Source organism: Carettochelys insculpta, chromosome 6 (assembly GCF_033958435.1).
Source record: "Carettochelys insculpta isolate YL-2023 chromosome 6, ASM3395843v1, whole genome shotgun sequence".
Taxonomy (NCBI): Eukaryota; Metazoa; Chordata; order Testudines; family Carettochelyidae; genus Carettochelys; species Carettochelys insculpta.
The window spans coordinates 50,076,867-50,094,077 of NC_134142.1; the positions used below are offsets into that span (position 1 = coordinate 50,076,867).

The 17,211-nt window shown below is 40.8% G+C and overlaps 2 protein-coding genes across 13 annotated transcripts in view; one reads left to right on the forward strand and one right to left on the reverse strand.

Moving 5' to 3' along the window:
- HECTD1 (HECT domain E3 ubiquitin protein ligase 1) overlaps positions 1 to 6,264 on the forward strand; it is a 94,521-nt gene extending 88,257 nt beyond the window's left edge. For all 5 annotated transcript variants that reach the window (XM_074996882.1, XM_074996886.1, XM_074996884.1 and 2 more), the window contains 5 exons: positions 1,334 to 1,412; positions 1,512 to 1,605; positions 2,180 to 2,330; positions 4,416 to 4,560; positions 5,282 to 6,264. In XM_074996882.1, the coding sequence (XP_074852983.1) occupies positions 1,334 to 1,412; positions 1,512 to 1,605; positions 2,180 to 2,330; positions 4,416 to 4,560; positions 5,282 to 5,419 (607 nt within the window). In that variant the 3' untranslated portion in view covers positions 5,420 to 6,264. The remainder of the gene's footprint in view (positions 1 to 1,333; positions 1,413 to 1,511; positions 1,606 to 2,179; positions 2,331 to 4,415; positions 4,561 to 5,281) is intronic.
- A 3,939-nt stretch (positions 6,265 to 10,203) lies between these two features.
- Positions 10,204 to 17,211, reverse strand: part of AP4S1 (adaptor related protein complex 4 subunit sigma 1) — a 34,755-nt gene continuing 27,747 nt past the window's right edge. For 6 of the 8 annotated variants that reach the window (XM_074996902.1, XM_074996900.1, XM_074996899.1 and 3 more), the window contains one exon: positions 10,204 to 11,412. In XM_074996902.1, the coding sequence (XP_074853003.1) occupies positions 11,284 to 11,412 (129 nt within the window). In that variant the 3' untranslated portion in view covers positions 10,204 to 11,283. The remainder of the gene's footprint in view (positions 11,413 to 17,211) is intronic. The other 2 variants (XM_074996907.1, XM_074996906.1) reach the window with 2 other exon arrangements.

Below are 17,211 nucleotides of genomic sequence, written 5' to 3' on the forward strand. Positions count from 1 at the left end.
TACTGTGGACCCCGCATTCCTTCTGCGTGGACCCCCAAATTGGCCCCATTTCATTGGTGGATGAAATCATAATACAGTTTGTGAAACCCTTTACTAAGAAAACAGTCAATATTCGGTTAATCAAACTGACGTATTTTTCACACATCCTTTGCATGGCATTAACTGGTAATATGTTTATTATAGTTTTTGTTTAAAAAAAGCTTAAAACCCAATATACTGTTTGTATGCATAAAGCTGCCACTCTAATTTGTATTCCTAGAGAAACGGGGTAAATTACTGATGGAGTCTGCATTCCAAAAGAGAAGAATTATATATATGATTTACCTTGGTTCTCTAGGAATGCAAATCCCAGGCAAATCCCGCCACACACTCATATTTCCATTGGCTTCCGAGAGGTTGCATGAGTGTCACTGGAGTCCATCCATGCTGAGCCTGTACAGAACCGGGCCATCATTGTTGAGTAGCTCCAGTTCATGCTACTGCTGATACAGTAAATCCTTGATTTAACGGATCCTGATTTAAAGGACTTTGGAAATAACGGATGCTGTCCACCAGCCCCCCCCCCCCCCCATCCCAAATAAATGCCGGCGACTCGCTGGATCTGCTGTTGGAACCACCGGGGCTGGAGGGGCTGCCAGGGCCAGAAGAGCTGCCACCATGGCTGGGGCCACCAGGACCAAAGGAGCGGCCGCACTAAGTGGGCGAAGAGCTGTGGGAGATGTAAGGAGCCAGGCCAGTGAGCAGCTCCTTTTCTGATAATTGTGGTGGTGGTGAGGGGAAGAATGGGTCAGCAGGGTGGAAGGGAAGAGTGGATGCAGAGGACAGGAGTGACTGATGGGCTGGGAAGGTTAGTGCCTTATCATACAGCATACCCATTTGGATTGAATGGACTTTTGGCATTAATGGACACCTCTTCCCCTCTGTTTGTCCTTTAAATCAAGGGTTTACTGTGTTATTCCTGGAAATACTGAGAATGTTCATTCATGTTTGTATGATTTTAAACCAAAGATGTACTACTAAAAATGAGCTTCAAAATTTAATTATAAAGATATTAATTGACTATTTGAAAGGTCATACACTTGTTAAGATAGTGGAAAAGGTAGATATGTGTAACTACACTAATGTTGAAAAAATCTACTTTTATCATAGTCAATTATATAGCTTTCCAATATTTAAGGCTTCACACAGCATTCATGTTTTTGTATAAAATGAATCACAAGCTGTTTTATGGTAGTGAGAAGAGATTATCCTCTTTAAGATAACAAACCTCATATTTACTGCAAAAGCAGTCACTGATTTGAATTATCTGTTAATACCTGTCCATATTTTTCAGTCTGAATTTCCAGTTCTGCCCGTCATCCAGAGTGTATGGGTTTACAGCTGTGGATCTCAAGCCAAATGGTGAAGATGAGGTTAGGAAACAAACTTCCTTGCAGGGTTTTAACATGATTCCATCTCAGCAACATTTAATGCAAGATTGACTCTCTTATATGGTGTGTATTTTTTCGTAGATGGTAACCATGGATAATGCAGAGGAGTATGTGGAGCTAATGTTTGACTTCTGCATGCATACTGGCATACAGAAACAGATGGATGCATTTAGAGGTAACTTTACAGTAGATTCTGAAGATGATGTGCTTGTTCATCCGGAAACCCTGGCATTCCTGATTTCATGTAGTGATATCGAATGTCACACAGTCACAAACCTGCATACATTCAAAAAAAATTATGGCTTCTAACCACTACTACCATTACTTAATATGTATAGAAAATGGAAATATTGACATATGTTATTGACATATGTTAAACTCACAGACTTTTACTGTTGTGGTGTATGCTATTGCTACCAAATATACAAATAAATCCCAGATCTAAACCAAGCACCAGCTGGTTTAAAAGAATAGATGATTTAACCTAAACACTCTGTTTTAAAAATAAAAATAAGAGCCATGGCATAGCAAACAGCTGAACAAGGCTGACTGTAGTATTGACCATAATTATTAGCCTTTTGTAAATTGTAAAAAGTCCTGGTGAAATAGGATTATTTCTTCATTTGACTTTAGCTAACAGATCATTGTTTAAAAACATTAGTTCCTGTTTAATTATTAAAATGCTTAAAAGCTGAAATTTTAGACACATTCTTATGACTGTCTTTTTACTTTTATCTTTGTAAATTAAGATGGTTTCAATCGAGTCTTCCCAATGGAGAAGCTGAGTTCTTTCAGCCATGAGGAAGTTCAGATGATTCTTTGTGGAAATCAGTCACCATCTTGGGCAGCTGAGGATATCATCAACTATACAGAACCTAAACTTGGCTATACACGAGATAGGTGCCTATTTGGTTTACCTTGTTTTTCACATCATTTAAGAAATATGCATAATGACAATATTCCTTACATGAAGATTCTAAATTGGAGGGGACTGGTGAGATCAGCATGAAGACCATGTGCAATAAACCTGTGACAGTGGATGTGATCTTTGTATTTCTCCAAGAGAGAGTCTTAATTTTGGATGAAAAAGAGTTTGACATTGCAGTGAAAAATGAGAATAAGCCATTCAAAACAGTAGGCTAATAGAAGCCTGATATTAGTTTCCTGCACCAGGGACCTTTAGATGTTACATTAATTTGGTTTTATTTTTTACTTGTGTGATATTTAAATTGTAATTCATTTGGGGATTGTTTTTTTTTTTATTACTGTTAAGGAAAGTTGCTAGGAAGAACTCCTACAGTTTTTTGAGCTCCCACAGCCAGTTTGGCCACAGTAGAATACAAATTAATTTTTCGTACGTGTATTAGTGGTTATAGTGCCAAAGATGCTGTGTAGCAGTGTTCTTCTGTGTACCTATTCTGTTTGCGAGTCTGAGGACCTTGCTGGAACGTGCTGGCTTATGTACCACTAGTGCTTTGCCAGATTGCAGTTCATTTGTTCTATCATTGATATGTAGGAGGTGGGAATGTCTCTTTGTAGGGAACCAGAGTTTTAAAAACAGTGGTGTCTGTAGGGAAGTCACAGGGAAAATTTTTTAGGCTAAAACTTGTGTGTGTGGTGTTGGAGATATCAATAAAGTAAAAAAACAGGAAGCCGGTGAGTCTGAATCCTAAATGCTCCTTATATTACTCTGATGGTATGAAATAACTTTAAAGGATGCTTAGGGCTTGTCCACACTACCACTTTGCTTTGAAGGAAGGATGGTAATTAGGGTGTTGGGAGTTTACTAATGAAGTGCTGCCATGCATAGGCAGCACTTCATTAAGCAAATTCCACCACCCCCCGACCGGCAACTTCAAAGTTTTAAACTTCGAAGTACTGGCACGCATCTAGCCGTGGCTCACCCGCCGGTACTTCGAAATGCCAGGGCAACTTTGAAGTTCCCTTGCTCCTCAAAAGAGTAAGAGTTGAGTAAGAGTTGCCCTGGCACTTTGAAGTACCGGCAGGTGCGCTGCGGCTAGATGTGTGCCGGTACATTGAAGTTTAAAACTTCGAAGTTGCCGTGAGGGGAAATTTGCTTAATGAAGTGCTGCCTATGCACGGCAGCACTTCATTAGTAAACTCCCAACATCCTAATTACCATCCTTCCTTTGAAGGAAGGTGGTAGTGTAGACAAGCCCTTAGTGTAACTGAGAGAAGGTCCATTGTGCATGGATTCTATTAAGATCAGTCTTGGAAGCCTACCTGACTACCACTTCACACATAAAGAATAAATGGAAACCTGTTAATTCCATCTCCAGTGACATATTCCATGTCATTGCATATGACAAGGGACATGTCCCCCATAGGTTTTGCTGTGTAACATTTGGCAAAGAAATTTAAAGTTATGTAATTTTCTTTTTCTTTCTTATAAATGCTAGCTGCTTAATATCATAAGGAACTAACATGAAAATTTTAAACAAACAGTTGCCATTTAAATTTACCTAAATACATTGGCTATGGTTACACTAGCGAGTTTTGCTGGCAGCACAGGTGGAATGTCCATGTGCAAAATGCGTTTTGTTGACAATTTGTGGAAAAAAACTCAGCACTTCAGCAGCATTCTGCGCCTCAGCTGTGAGGCATAACGTTGCTGTTGACAGTGTCAGTCTGTGGATGTTTTGGGTGGGGTGCAGGGGGGGCCTTCTCTCTACAAACAGGGTATATGGAACAATGGGCAGCCCTGTCCGCTGTCCTTCTGTGTGCGTGCTTTGTCGAGAGAGAAGCTGGACACTCTGGCCACTCTGTTGACAGAGTGACGTGCTCTCCCAATTGGCTTCTGTGTCTTGCCAACAGAATTTTTGTGGGGAAATCTCTTCCGATAGTGAACTCTGTTGACATAGTGCTGTAGTGTAACCATAACCATTGGTTTTAGCATCTTAAGTTACAAAACTCTCTTCCTCTCATCGTAAACATTTTGTTGATATGTACTTTTAATTTTTTTAGTCCTGGATTCCTTCGATTTGTGAGAGTTTTGTGTGGTATGTCTTCAGATGAAAGAAAAGCATTTCTCCAGTTCACTACTGGCTGTTCAACACTCCCACCAGGAGGACTGGCTAACCTGCACCCACGGCTCACTGTTGTACGCAAGGTACAGGCTTTTCAGAGTACCTCTCAACTGTTTTTCTCACAAAAGTCTGCATCTGTCACTTACCTAAAACATACTCTTAATCTGATAGTTACTCATCAACATGCACTATTTTGTGTTAGCCTTTCTATGCTGAACTACTACTGCTCTTTTCTGACTTTGTATGCTCACAAATATTCTCATAAAGAAGGAACTAAGGAAATGTGTAAAGTAGGTACACTTCACTCCCTCCTGTATGTGGTTGATACCCCTTGTCCACTGTTTTACGTATGATATGAAGTAGAGCTGAGAGGTAAACAGTTGAGAAAATTTCAGAGGTTTCAAAAAAATAGTCTGGTGGATGAGCAAATCACCCAATATGTGGAACACTTAGGTTCAAGTCCTTGCTCCTGCTGGATTTAGAGTAGGTACCTTGAGCATGTTTCCCACATCATCCAAGGTATGTACTCTAATCCCTGGGCTATTTTGGTATTCTGAGGTGGGTTCTCTCTCTGGGTTTGACTGTAAATTGCTGGACCTGAGAAACCTTTCCAAGAGGGGTACACAGGAACTGCTACATTCTTGTAAAAAGCTGGAATTATGGCAATTAGAAATTTCACAACAAAAATCTGTGGAAAAAATTCCCAACCAACTGCAGCAGGAACTAGATCGTAAATTTGACAGAGGATAAAAGACTTATGTATTTTTAGGAACCTAAATAATATTAATCCTTCTTTATTCTTAGGTTGATGCTACAGATGCAAGTTATCCATCTGTGAATACCTGTGTGCATTACCTTAAGTTGCCTGAGTATTCCTCTGAGGAGATCATGAGGGAGCGTCTGCTAGCTGCTACTATGGAGAAAGGCTTTCATCTCAATTGAACTGCTCTGTGCAGCCTGGGACATGAGAAACTGTTTCTGATATTAGTGAAGCCTCTTGTGTTTGTGTGCAGAAAATATGATCTCCACGTCGTGCTCTGACGAGACTTACCTTTTTTCCACCTGTGAGGCTTTAGGAACACGTGGGGAAAGTTTGTTAGCTGCTAATGACAAAACAAATCCCTGTAACTACACAGCCAGCAAGTAAATGGCACAGAACACTGTGTGATGCTTCAAGGGCTTGCACGACTGGAAATTAAGGTGGTTCACTTTGACTGTTCCAAAGAGCAGATTTATGGATTTTCAGTGTTCACTGATATACATTTCTAAGTGTATTTGTGTAAAGTTTGTCATTTAATACCTTGTACACTACAGTTGCCATCACTGATCCCTGTTTTGCTGGCTTTAAACTAACTGGTCAAAACTTGCTTCCTTAAATTTTAGAATTAATGGGCATCGCAAGTTTTTCTTTCTTTTTTTAATGGTGCCTGCACTATTGGAGCATTCTGGTGTTGTTTTGTTTCCATTTGGGGTTTTTTGCTTTTGTTTGTTTTTTGCATATAATCATGCAAAATCTTTTTTTCTCTTTCAACTGGGAATATATTTTGATTTCTTACATGCCCTGCTATAAAGATCAACTCCTTAAGTGTGTTTGTGCAGCTCAAAAATAAAGCTATTAAAAACAAAAAACACTGGTCCCTCGTGCAAGGCACACTTAAAGCAAGTTTTACTTTTGGTTGTACTTGCCTTGTATATTATAAACATTTATTTAACTTGTTGCAGTTTGAAATTAAAAATAAAATCCAATGTGTATGCTCAATAATCATTAAAATGTTTGCAGCGTACAAGAGTGTCTCTGAATATTTCTCTCCTACTCCTCAAGTGTGAATACATAAAATAGACATGTTTATTTTAATTTGGTCAAATGTAAGTATCCTGATGGCGTTACTTACAAAAAACTTAGCTTATTTTTCTAAGTTTAAGAAAATTGGATTAAGAGCAAATAAGCGACCTGTGCATTCACGTATTCAGCATTTTGCAGTGTATCTCTCCGAGAACTGGCCTGGCAGATATCAGTAGTGCTGCACAGTATCTTTGGTATTTTTCAAACATGATATGAATTATACTAAGTTTGCACACTGCATCACAGTGACTGTATGCAATTTTTTGAGGGAGCGATGGCTGGTGTGATTGAACCAAGTATTGTAATTTTGTTGTGGTAGTCAGTGACAGCTTACAAAGATGAAGTATATTAGATGTTAACTGTTTTTACCAGAAGTATCTTGAGACAGTGAAAAGCTTACAGGAGTCCTCTCCATGGAGCAGTCTGCCGCTGGGGTGTTTCCCATCCCCAGGTTCACTGAAGACAGACCAGATTTTATTTTTGCTCCGCACTTGCCTCTCAGAAAACTTTTTCAGAACTCTAGGTCTCTAATCAGCACACATCATGACTCCAGGGCTCTGTTTTGGTGAGATTTTCGTAGGATTTGTAGGATTTTTCCGTTTCCTCATTGACTTTGAGGGCTTCTTCCTCAAAATGACTACACTCAGGCCCAGAAAGACAGTTTTTAGGAGGGTCTGAACAAAAGCCTCTCCTGCTTTACCTCTCCACTTATCAATGGCAGAGAGACAGGAGACAATCAGCTGGCCTGTGAGCAAGTTCCGCTAAGGTGGCTCCCACTGGTGTAGTGAGGCAAGCTCCTTCCACCGAGCCAGGTCAAAAATCAGTGGCATGGTGTGTTGAAAGGGGCAGAGGGGTAACATGCTTTTCTGGATGTTACAGCCATTCAATTAGCTAAAGTCCTTTTCCAGTTAATTGTTAAGCTAATTGCCGTGCATGTAAGGGTTAAAACCATAGACAGTAGATCCTAGACAATCCCCAGGAACACTGTGGAGCATGCAGTGAGTTGGGAGGAGCCCACAAGAGCCAATGAAAAACAGTGTGGGCAGAAGAAGCAGTCTGTCTTGTTCCTATTGTGTGGTCAGAGGAGAGTGTGGGAGAAGCTGAAGTGAGCCAGGGAGGTAGGCCTGAAAAATCTGTGCCTAGGGAAGGATCAAGTCTTGAAATTTCAGATGAGTGAGTAGAACAAGGAGTGCTTAGATGTGATCTGGTATTTTATTTTGGGGTTTGTTGGACTTCTCCATGCTGAGGCCATGTCACAAGCCCCTCACACTGTAACTTTGCAAGCTGATTACCAGGGAAACAATTCTCTTTTTAATCCTTTTTCAGTTCTGTGTAACACCTACCAGCCAAGCAATGTTCTATCAAAGGTGTTCTTTTAAATAACAGCACCGTTTTAAGAACGTATTCTTATTGCTGTGTCCTGGAAGGCAGGAGGTTAAGCATGCATGTGCCTAAGACGGCACAGCCAGGCTATTAAGAGAAATTAGAAAGTTCAATTTTCAGCTGATCTTAGCACCTAGGTTTTCAAGCTCTCCCCATAGGGAAGGTTAAAAGAGCTTGAGGGTACCTGACAGGAAGGAATTCCTAAGTGCGCCTTCCTGGGTTTTCAAAGGGGTTATTGCATTTGGATGGTGGCAGCAATACCAAGCAAAGACTGAGCAATCTGTGATTTTTGGGGAGTTCTAACACAAACCTTCGGTGACAAAGTATTTTAAAGTCTCTTACAGATTCCCACCTTCTGCACTTGAAGTGCCAGAATGGGGAACAGCCTTGATACATGGAGAGAAGAGTAAATTTTTAAAAGCCCTTGGCCTCTTCCCACCACTTGCAAAACAAGCAAGAAAGTTTTAGTGGAGCCTCCTGAATCTCAGGAGAAGGCAGAAGCCAACTCTTCCCCATCCCCCCCCACCCCCACCCAGCAGCCAGAATAAATTCCCACCGTTCACATAGAGATCCAGATAATGGAATATTCCTGACAAACCTACAGATGGAAAAATAAAATACTCATACAGGCAAAACATGGAGAGAGCCATCCACCCTCAGAATAACGACTATAGTCTCTCACTGTGCAGGTCTGTGCACAACTGGGAGAAAATCTTTTACTTGATCTAGATGACATTAGTGGTACTTAAGGAACTTAATGGCCTCCCATGCTCAAGACAATCTGCGAATGGTCTTATACATCATGTAAGCCTGGACTATGGTTGGGCTTGCTAAGATGTGGCCAGGTCACCTCATGCTGAAACCCATTTTGAGCATAATATTTTTTTTCATAGGGATGTGAAAGGGTCAAAGCCAAACACACAGAATTCCTCGCTTGGACAAAAACCTATGAGCAGGAAACCAACTGCTGGAAACATCTAAGATTCAACAGGGAGAAGGGTCAGGTCCAAACTGGAGGCTGCCTAGCTTGTGAAAAAGGTGAGAAATTGCATGTAAACAGATTCTCAGAATATTAAGTTAATCTGTTTTATTTTTGCTTAGTAACTTACTTAGAAATGTCATCACTTGCAACCACTGACAGCCTACTTTTTATTTTCAATTAAAATCACTTATTTCTTATCAGACCCAGTATAACCGTTACCTGAGGGAGTCATCAGCTTTCATTGATAAAAAGAATGAACTTATGAGCTTCCTCTGTATAAAATTTTTATGCAGAAGACAATGGCTTTTTCTGGGGTTCTGGTCTTGTTGGCACTGTGCACCTGGGTGCTATGATGTCTCTATGACTGAAACCTTCCAGAGCGGAGTTGCTATGCTCTGCTGTGGGCTGTGACCCCAACTGTGTGCTTTTAGTCTCTGTGCCTTTGCTGGGTGAGACCATTGCTTCTGGTTCAGCAGGACAGGGTGGTGAGGCACCCCAGAAGGCAGGTATGCTGGGTCAAGGGTATGATTAGCCCACCATGAGATCATCTCAAGGGGATCTCTGTGAACCAACCTGTCACAGTCATGTCAACCTTTTAGCAAGAGAACTGTGTCAGGAAATCTAAGGAGTTCTGGGGAAACGTTTCTCTTACAAATTACTTAGAAGGTGAGGAAATAGCAAGACCAAACGTGTATTGAGCTGGGTTGGACTGCATGACAGGGTGCTAGAATGAAAATTCACAGGAGAAAAAACAAAACAATGTTTGCTTTCTTTATGCAGCTGGCTGTTCTTTTACCATGATGAAGTAGATGGCGGGTGTAAGAACCAAAAGGAGCAGGCCTTTCCCAGCCTAGGAGGGAGGGGAAAAAGGGCAGTTGCCCTGGGCTCCAGAGGTTCAAAAGGCCCCAGGGCTCCCAAACTACAGTGCTGATACTGTGGCAGTGACGGCTGGAGCCCTGGCCTTGTAAATTGATGCCAGAAGCATGGAATTGGGTCCCCCACCTTGCCTGGGATGCAGCAAGTCTGTCAGCTCCCAAGACCTACATTAATGTTCGTCTAAAAGGGAATGATGATGGATAGTTTCAATATAGAGGCTTTTTCATCTCTCAATAAAAGTCTGACCCTAATTTGCACTATAAGGGGATTAAAAAATTAATTACTGGCAGTTCTTCAGTGACTTTTGGGAAGGATGATGGGTAGGTGTCCATGTCACAATATTTTTCTTCTACTACTTCTGAAAATTTCTGGATTAGTTTGGGTACATTTGGTCAGTATTAGAAAATTCAAATCTGAGTTGCTTCTTCTGTAGATTTTAGTGAAGACTTCAAAGCGATGCAAGTGTACTTTTGAAAAAAATCTAACTGTATGCAGGGGAGGAAAAGCTGTCCTTTACTATGACGCCATTACTAACAATTTTGTGGGCTCCCAGAGCTGGCAATAAACTGATGCTGCAGATGTGAAAGAATACTGATATTACAAACAAGGACACTGCAGTGTAAGTGGAAAAAAATACCACAGTGAAAGGGAAAACTTTTTTATGTTCAAGTTCATAAGCAAAATACTAAAATGTTACAACAAGAAAATCAAACTACTCAAGTAGCAACTTCATTCTGTGTGAAAAATAATAATTAACCTTTGTTTTACCAGGTTGCCGTCATGGAATGGAACATCCAAATAGTTTAGTTACACCTTCCATAGTATGCAGGAAATTTATTACAGCCACCACTATGGTATCTGAATGAATACAAACTTGACAGTCTTGTTTATACAAAAGCACATAGCACAAATCTGCTCTTGTGAAGACTGAAACTAGCAGAAGATTGATCATATTGGTACAGCAGTTAGAACTCAAGATAAATACTTACAAAAACACAATTCGAACAATAATATTAAAGCCAGATCTTAAACATCTTGGAATTACAGTAATATTTTCTAACTCATCTTCTCCATCATATCATTCATTCCAGAAATAAGGGAGACCTGGTCTCTACCGAAAATTTAAGTTGACAAAACTATATAGTCTAGGCTGTGAAAACTATCCTCCCCTGTGCAACGGTGGGAAGTCAACTCTACTGTGTACATAACTAGGTCCCAACTTTCAAATCGGTAGATTTCCTATAGCAGCTGAAAAACTCTTTCCAGTGCTCTGGGAAGCATCTACAATACAGCAGCATAGGTGCAGCTGTGCTGCTGTTGTGCGTGTAATGTAGACACACTGAGATGTATAGCCACAGCCATACAAGACACCATGAATACTTTCCCCTAACAGAATTAAAAATATTAAAACAAAATGGTTACTTTTTCAAAAGGCAAGTATTCTGTCAATTTACATTAGCCTCATTGAAAAAGAAGTTCCTGTTGTATTTTGGCCCTTTCCCCTCAAATCCCTGATTTTTACCTTTATGTTAGCGTAGCATGTTTTGTTTGAGGATCAGAGGAGAAAGGAAGAGGGAATATATATTAGGTATCTTTACTCCAGTATGTTGCAGACAGAAATACTGAAAGTTTTCACTTGAGAAAGTCCCAGAAAATAGTCTTACAGATATTCTTGTGATTTGCAGAATGCTTTGTAAATGCCGTTCCTCAGAAGGATTGTTTCTAGCTTTCTGCCATTTTGTCAAGAACAAGTAGAGGTGCAAGAATTCTATTTTTGTTAGTTTCCACAATACAGCCATTTAACACCATTTCATCCAAGATTATGTGGACTCTATCCAAGTTGAACATTATCTAGGAACATGTCAAGTTAAGTAATTTGTACTTGCAATTGTTGAACAGCATGAAGACTAATTCAGAGGAAAATTTTACTTGATTCAGTCTGAAGCATTTCGTGTTCTCAAACCTCTTATATGATTAAAATTTACACGTGGGTATTTGTAAATCTTCGTTTTGAGATCTGAGTAAATTTATTTCAGTAGCACTAATGCCCAGGTCAAATGTAATGTTTTTTGCCTGGTTACATGAAAGTGTCAATGGGAATGAATAACTGCATTTGTCTCTTTTAGACAAATCTAGGCACTGACAGTATACAATCATTTGAATGATCAGTATCTGGACAAAGTTTTTAGTGTAGGCTTGTCAGAATTCACTTCCAGCTGGTGGCTTCTGTGTAAGGAATAAGTTTTTTTTAATGAGATTAGCAAGATGCCTCAGACTTGAATGCAACTATAAATAATACTAAGGGTATGTTTATACTGCAACTGGGAGAGTGCCTCCCACCCAGTCTAGACAGACACACTAACTGTCTTTGAGTAGCATGGAGGTTGCAGTGTAAAAGATGCAGTATGGGCGGTGGCAGAGGCTGAACATCCACACTGCTAGTTTTAGTGCACTAGTAGAACTAGTGTGAGAAGGAGGCTGCCCAGGCTGAGAAGTAGGCTATCAGCTGCAATGTACACCTACCCTGAAAAGCACATCTGCATACTCATTTCTGCTACTTAAAGGTAATTCTTAGCCTGGTAATTTCTGACGGTTAGCAGGTTTTGCATAGTTTACCATATTACATCCCCTCCCTCCTTACATCACTTATTTGATATAATGGAACAATCAAGTTTCAAACTCATCTACTTTTATATTAGTTTCTTATAAGTTAGGCAGATGAGAGCTAAGAGTGGCCAAGTTAATTTACACTCCTTTATTAAGGAGCAGAATTTAATTAGTGTTGTTTTTAAAATGATGTTTAGTTTACTGAGAGCCTTCAATATTTGCCCAGTGAAATGAGGCAACAAAGATAAAAATCTGAATCTCTACAAATGTAGTTTTTGTGCGCTATATAAAACTTCCCCATTAACATATCTTAACTGCTTTAGTCTGGGTAGATCAATGACAAGTTTTATATTGGGGGCGGGGGGAACTGTCCACATTTTCTATTTGTATTTATTGACCACATGTGATGTAGGAAAAGTGGGGTTTAAGTAAAACATGTCCTGCTTCTCCTGTTTTGCTTTTCTGTTTAATAGAAATTGAAATAAAAAAGCTGCTAAGTATCATGGCTGGCTCCCTGACTGAGCACAAATCTACAGGGAAGACGCTATGCCTCCCTTCTGCCTTGTCCCCACCTGTTGCTGTTCTTCACTCTTTCCCTCTACTCCGCAGACCAATCACAGCTTCACCTTCGCTCCTGGTAGTTCTTGGTTATATGTTGTGGATTGTTTATTGCTGTGGAGCCAGGAAGAAACCTCACATTCCTATTTGCGAACACATCTTTCAACATTTGGGGGATGAGGATTTTCGTTGTTGTTTTTCTACCTTCGCTGCTTGCCAAGAATGTTATTTGATAGTATGGCCTGAGCTCAGCAGGACAGGTGGCCAGATTTGGTTCTACTATGCTGAATTCTCTCCAGTGGAACCCCACTGATGGGGTACTCACTCTGGCCTCAGTTTTCAAAGGTACTTAGGGTACGTCTCCACTAAAAATACTACAGTAGCACAGCTGTAGTGCTCCAGTGTAGATACTCACTCTCTAGAATGATGGCAGGGATTTTCCTGCCACTGTCATTAACTCACCTCCCTAAGAGACTGTGCCTAGTCAATGGAAGAATTCTTACCCCTAACTGACACTTTTTACACTAGGGATTAGGTTGACATAGTAACATTCAGGCATGCCAGTTTTTCAAACGCACCCCCAATACAGCTATGCTTCTCTGTTTTCAGTGTAGCCCAGGAGGGCCTGGATCAATCAGCATTCACATTGCAATGTCCCTCTGTACCAGGTCTGGGCCAGGCAAGCTAATGATGCAATTAGTGGATTAAATTCAGAGATGAAATCTGGGCACATGACACCTGCAGCATACTGTGCATGAGGTAAGATGTATAGATGAGCCCTAAGTCACTTGGATTTTGGAGTGCTGAGTGGAGCGAGGTCTACATACCTCTAAAATTGTGGCCTCTGCATTTAAGAGCATAACTTAGCGCCATCGCCTTTGTCGCTTGCATAATATTTTAGTGTGGAAACAATTACAGCGTGAGTCCAATAATTAGAGAATGTATAGAAGACAGAATTAGTCATTTTTAAATTACCATTCAGAACTACAGTGATGCAATACTGTATGTGTAGAAGGAAGGGCCTGTTAAATCACAATATTAATCTACCATGAAAAGTCCTGACATGCCCCCACAAATTTTAATTTTAGCTTTGTACCAAAGCCAAGTCATTCACACTGGCTGATAGAACTCCCATGGGAAACATGCATTCAAAAGCAGCAAGACTCTACCCTCCAAAACACACAGCTCCTAGCACTAAAATTTAATGGAGGATATTATCCATGGAAGTGAAGCCAGGGACAAGAAGAATGCTCACTCTCTAGACCAGTTTCCCTGGACTATCTTCCTTGGGGAAAAAAAAACAAATACTTTTGGGAACGCAGCTGTCTGATGTCTTCTCTTGCCTGAGAAAGATTACCCATACTTGGCCCAAACCCCAGATGTCTTGTATCAGGTTCATTCACAGACAGCATTAAAGAAGAATTGCCACTTACCCAGTCTCAGAAGCATTTCAGCATATTTCTAAACTCATGACATTCACTTTCCCTTTTAACAGTTTAAAAAAAGCTAAAACATGCTTAATGGCTTGAGGCACATTTTTGTTAGAGGGAGGGGAAGGGTGTCACATTTTCTGCATCCAACATGCTAGTCCCTCCTTACCTGGCAACATTTCAGAGCTACTCTGCTCTCACTTCAGCATCAGCTCTAGCACCTGTAGCTTAGTAGCTACCATTCCACAGAAAATGCACACCTTGAGTTCTTGATTTCTGAATCAAACTCCAGGATCCCCTGAGTAAAGCTATTCCCACCTCCTTTCCCCATGCTTCTCTTGGCAAATGTTTTAGACAATGAGCAGTCTTGGCTCATTTCTCCTTGCCTACAAGTCTCACGATGCCAGTCGTCTGCTCTTACATCCTTCCATGTACACACTGAAGTATCTCAGTCTGTCTGTATCTGTGCCACACTGGGGACATCTGTCCCTCATCATCCTTGCTTTTCTACACCAGCACCCACCTCCTTGGCAAAAGACTCTAAGTCCAAAGTATAAATAATCCAACCTGTGGATGAATCCCGGGGGACATCGACCCAGGGGGAGTGTGAGGAAAAGCTGGGTGAGGGTTGTACTTTGATGTTTAAGCCCAGTTTAGTCAAAAGGCCACTTTCAGTCAGCTCCTGCTCTGTTGCACACAAAGAAGGTTATGTAAAAGCCGTGTATCAGTCAGACTGCAGCTGTGCATTCAAAGACTTAAAAAAGCAGGCACAGCCAACTGTGTGCACAGAGAGAGAGGCAGGCTTTTGTTGCCTTGCTCTTACAAATAAAGCTTGTTGATTTCAATGGAAAGTAGGCACCTGCATACCTTTGAGGAACTGGGCCATAATGTCATGATTTGAAATGCTCGTAATAAGGGATCAGTCTATATATATGGTGATCTCCGTGTTTACCAGTCTGTATATTGAACATAAGGCCATTCCAAGTAGGGCAATACATACTCATATCGCTTTCCAGGTGCTGTGTGTGTGTGACTTTGGTCCTGCTTAGAGCAGGGGGCTGGACTAGATGGCTTTTTTTTAGGTCTCTTCCAGCTCTATTGGTCTATGATTCTATGACTTGAAGAGCTGCTCATAGAGAGGAACTATTCTCTGCATTTCTTCTTGCATCTGTCGTAAGCCTGATTAGTAAAACTTCCTTGCACATAAATTAATCCCTCAAACATTACCTTGAAATAGTGGCACTCTAATCCTATTCAGGAGTATTTATGGCACATACTAAAATGAGGTAAGTACAATAAGTTATTTTGCCTCCCTTCCATTCCCTATCATTTGAATAAGCATATGTGCTAGCTATCTAGCTTTGAATTCTGGTGCATGGGGTGTGTGTATATATATGAGATTGTTCAGGTAGGGTGAGATTCATAAAGGGAACTGAAGCAACTAACTGCTACTTCAGGCTTCAGTCTAACATTTAGGCACCCCTGGATTCACAAACCACAAAGTCAAGCCCCTGACTGGGATGAGGCAGAGGGGAATTTGATCTCTAGTTTCCCACAGCCTGAGGGAATGCCCTATGCCACTGAGCTAAAGGTGGTTCTTGGGTGACTGGGGGAAGTGTTCGTGCTTTTCAGTTTTTCTTGAAAAATAGCTGACATGACCTAAACACCCAGCTCCTCGAGAAGGTTCATGGTGCTGAATCCCAAGCAGAGCAAGCTGCCTCCTTCAAGGCCACATTTTTGTTCTTAGGTTCAGATCCACAGACTCTTAACTTACACAGATTTCAAAAGTATCAGGGAGATAGCTGAGTTAGTCTGTATCTTCAAGAACAACAAGAAGTCCTGGGGCACCTTATAGACTAATATTATTTTGGAGAATAAGTTTTCGTAGGCAAAGACCCGCTTCATCAAATGCATCTGATGAAGCGGGTCTTAGCTCATGAAAGCTTATGCTCCAAAATATCTGTTAGTCTATAAGGTGCCCCAGGACGACTTCTTGTTCTCACAGATTTCAAAAGAATGTTCGGTTCCTACACCCTTTTTTGACAGTGACCTCTGACTTCTCTTAAACAGTCCCACCCCTCAGTATTTCCTTCTAGTTAGCTTAGGTAGCTCCCTGTTCAATGTGCTGCTGCCTTTGAGCATCCCACTCTGAGGTGGCTAATTCCCCAGGCATCATATAGGGCTTCTGCCATTGTGAATTCTACAAAGGACCATGGCACCTAACCAGTAGACATGGAAGAAACCAAGTCCCTCTTATAAATCCCATCCCTCAAGTCCTCTAACCTTTCACTACTTGAGGTTATCATTACTCATGATCACTCTCCCTAAGTAACTTCTGGACCATGTACTGGCATGAAAATTTCAGTCATGGAAAGCAATTAATGTTTCCTAAACATATCTGCCTCAGGAGGCTGTATGAAAATCATCGTCTCTGCTATTAAGCAGGAGACTGACTGACTGACTAGCTATAAATTCCAGAGCATTTCTCTCATCCTGACATTGGTGCACTAACCTTTGTCTGCTCCTCTGATCACACACTCTGGAGGGCTGAAAGCTACCTGATCCCTGTGAAGATGAATAAGTTTGTTATGAGAGCTAGTTCAATGCATCACGCTTCTGGAGAGGGCTTCTCTCTATCTGTGATAACTATTTGAAATAAACCCTATTAGGTTTCCATTTTATCAAATTCTTTTACAATGAACTTTGAAGTATATCCTGGTAAAGATTCTACGTAAACTAGTCATTGAAACAATACTGAAACATCAAAACATTCTCCTTCATTAAAAGTGCCCAAACTTAAAGCTTGAAACTGCTGTTTTAGTGGATATGAAAATGACTGATTAGATTCATGTGGGAAATGCCCTATGTCAACGTTTTTCAGTTGCCCCAGAAAGATATAGGAGACTAATCACAAGGAGACACCATGATTTGCTTAGCTCCTGAAATTTGTCTCCAGGCTCTTGATTTTCTGGGGAGCCACACACAGAAACCTGAACATACACACTTGTTTTTTACAGGTTAATATCTGGTTCAGAACAAACTTTGTTTTTTTCAA